General features: G+C 52.0%; 1 protein-coding gene across 1 annotated transcript; it reads left to right on the top strand.

Moving 5' to 3' along the window:
• Positions 1-212: 212 nt before the first annotated feature.
• NWD3 (NACHT and WD40-domain containing NOD-like receptor 3) lies at positions 213-2,411 on the top strand (the record flags this gene model as incomplete). The annotated part of the gene is made up of 3 exons (XM_062879567.1): positions 213-708; positions 756-2,371; positions 2,394-2,411. The coding sequence occupies 3 exons, from the start codon at positions 213-215 to the stop codon at positions 2,409-2,411; spliced, it is 2,130 nt and encodes a 709-aa protein (XP_062730424.1).
• Between the last annotated feature and the right edge of the window lie 244 nt (positions 2,412-2,655).

Here is a 2,655-nt window from a genome sequence, read left to right as displayed (position 1 = left end):
GACCGCCCAAAATGCCGCGGCCCGATGTCGTCAATCGAGGCCAGCATCGACTCCGCGGTCTGACCAGAACACAGCACGCCAAACCCGTCTAACGACGCCTAGTTATCATAAGCAGCTCCTCAAACGCTCTAATTCGAATCTTCCCGTCTAGTGGAGTATCCTACCTAACGGAGCCGAGAGTCTAACTGCATTTGTTGTAGGAACCGTGAGACATGTCGGGCGCCGAGGTCATCGGTATCATCTCTGGCATCATCGCCATTGTCGACGCCATGGCGAAGATCTGCAATGCCGCCATCGATGCCTCAGGCCTCCCAGAAGCCTTCCGCGATATTGCGACACGGCTCCCTCTTGTCCGCAAAACCCTCCAGACTGTCTCCAGTAATCTCAATAACACCAACCCCGACGAAGAATATTGCAAGGCAATAAAGCCTGTCTTACAGCGCTGCGAGAATAGGGCAACACAACTAGACACAATATTTAAGGGTGTTGTGCCACAGGCTGATGCTTCGAGAATGGAGCGATACGTGCATGCGGTCCGTAACTTGGGTAAAGGAGACACAGTGGAGACGCTCATGAAGGGCATACTGGAGGATGTCCAACTTTTGACCAGCAATCGCGTGGCGGAACTGCCCACAGAGACCAGTGTCGCGGCGGTAATACGGGAGGCAATAGAAGAAGTGTCAGCAATCCCGACATCGTTACCACAAGGTATCTCTCCAGGACCGATTGCTGAGGAAATCTCTAACATCGAACAGGCATTCACTTGTCCGCTACCTGCGAAACCGAACGGGACTCCCTACTCAAAGACCTAAGGTGGACCGATCCCACCATCGACAAGCTACGTATTGAAAGAACCAAGGGGCCTCTATATGAAGATTCGTCCCGCTGGATTCTCTCCCACCCCAATTACCAGAAGTGGCGAGACGGTGAAACCAAGCTACTCTGGATCAAGGGCGGTGCCGGCAAGGGGAAGACGATGCTGTTGGCCACAATCATCAAGCAACTTCAATCCCGAACCAAACCCGACCACACCGCCACTAGCTCGTCGCTGTCGTTCTTCTTCTGTCAGAATACTGACGACCGTTTAAACAATGCAGTCGCCATCCTGAAAGGGCTTATATACCTCTTGCTGATCCAGGACGTTAATCTGGTTTTATACCTTAAGACCGACTACGACCGAATGGGCAAGGAAATCTTCGACGTCACTAAAAACGTTAACGCCTTCGACGTACTGTCAAACATATTTAGGCAAATGATCCAGCACTCGCGGTCGGAAACCGTCTACTTGGCTGTTGACGCTCTCGATGAATGCGAAGACGGCCTGCCGGACCTCCTAGGCCTGATTAGAGACACTGTCATCCAACAAAACCGCCTGAAGTGGATCGTGACAAGCCGCAACGGAGTCGACATTGACGAGGGCCCCGCGCTAGAGAATCAAGGTGCAAAGTTAAGTCTGGAAGTGAACTCGGAAGCCGTGTCTCAGGCGATCAAAGCCTACATCGAGCACAAGGTAGACCAACTCCCGTCGCTTAGATCCGACCCTACTCAGCGAGATAATGTCCAGCAAAAGCTACTCGAGAAGGCTGAGGGTACCTTTTTATGGGTCGATTTAATATTGCGATCTATCCATAGCGTCTTAGCCGATGATGCTGCTCGCCATATCGATGAGATACCGTCAGGTCTACCCCCGCTTTACGATAGGATGATGGGAGATATCGCCAAGTCTAGGAACGGCTACCGGGACGCGTGTCTTACTGTGCTTTCAATCGCAACTTTAGCGTACCGCCCACTCCACATTCTCGAGCTCCGAACACTAGCCGGACTCGTATATGACACCGCTGATCTGGAGAAGATTGTCGACATGTGCGGTTCCTTTCTTACGCTGGTGGAGAACCACGTTTATCCGATTCATCAGTCGGCCAAGGACTACCTAGTCAGCGACGCCGCGGTCGATAAGATTTTCTCGTCTGGGAAACATGTTGTTCAACTCAACATCGTCGAGAGATCCTTGGCCGCGATGGAGAACGCACTACGGCGAGACGTGTATCAACTGGTGCATCCAGGAACACTCATCCATGATATGAAGGCGCGGCCGCCCGCAAGTGATCCTTTACTTGGAGTGGGATACTCCTGTGCATACTGGATTGACCACGTTTGTGAAGCGGGCAAGGCCGAGTTACAAGGCTCGCGGCGTTATCGGCTAATAAAGACATTCAGGCAGCATGCCGCAGGATCCAAGAGTATCCGAATAAGAGAGTTGATCGAGACGTTCTTCCACCGCCACTTCCTGCAGTGGCTTGAAGCTTTGAGTCTCCTCGGCGATATGGCGAACGGAGTTCTCTCTCTTACTAGGCTCAGAACCATTGTCGGGGTAAGTGCCGACTCCCTCCTAGTTCGAACAACGGAACTAAATTGCCGGATTAGACGAGGGTAGACGCTTTTATAAAGCTCGTCGAAGACGCATATCGGTTTATTTTACGGAACCGGTGGATTATCGAACAGGCTCCACTACAGACATACGTATCAGCGCTGCTCTTCACTCCGGCTAACAGTACCATCCGTCGATTATTCGCCGGAGAAGAACCTAGTTGGGTGCTAACGAAGCCAGTGGTCGAGCAAAACTGGAGTCCGTATCTTCAAACATTCGAAGGCCAT

This window comes from Podospora bellae-mahoneyi, chromosome 5 (assembly GCF_035222275.1).
Source record: "Podospora bellae-mahoneyi strain CBS 112042 chromosome 5, whole genome shotgun sequence".
Classification (NCBI taxonomy): domain Eukaryota; kingdom Fungi; phylum Ascomycota; class Sordariomycetes; order Sordariales; family Podosporaceae; genus Podospora; species Podospora bellae-mahoneyi.
This window is presented reverse-complemented; position numbering and strand designations above follow the sequence as displayed.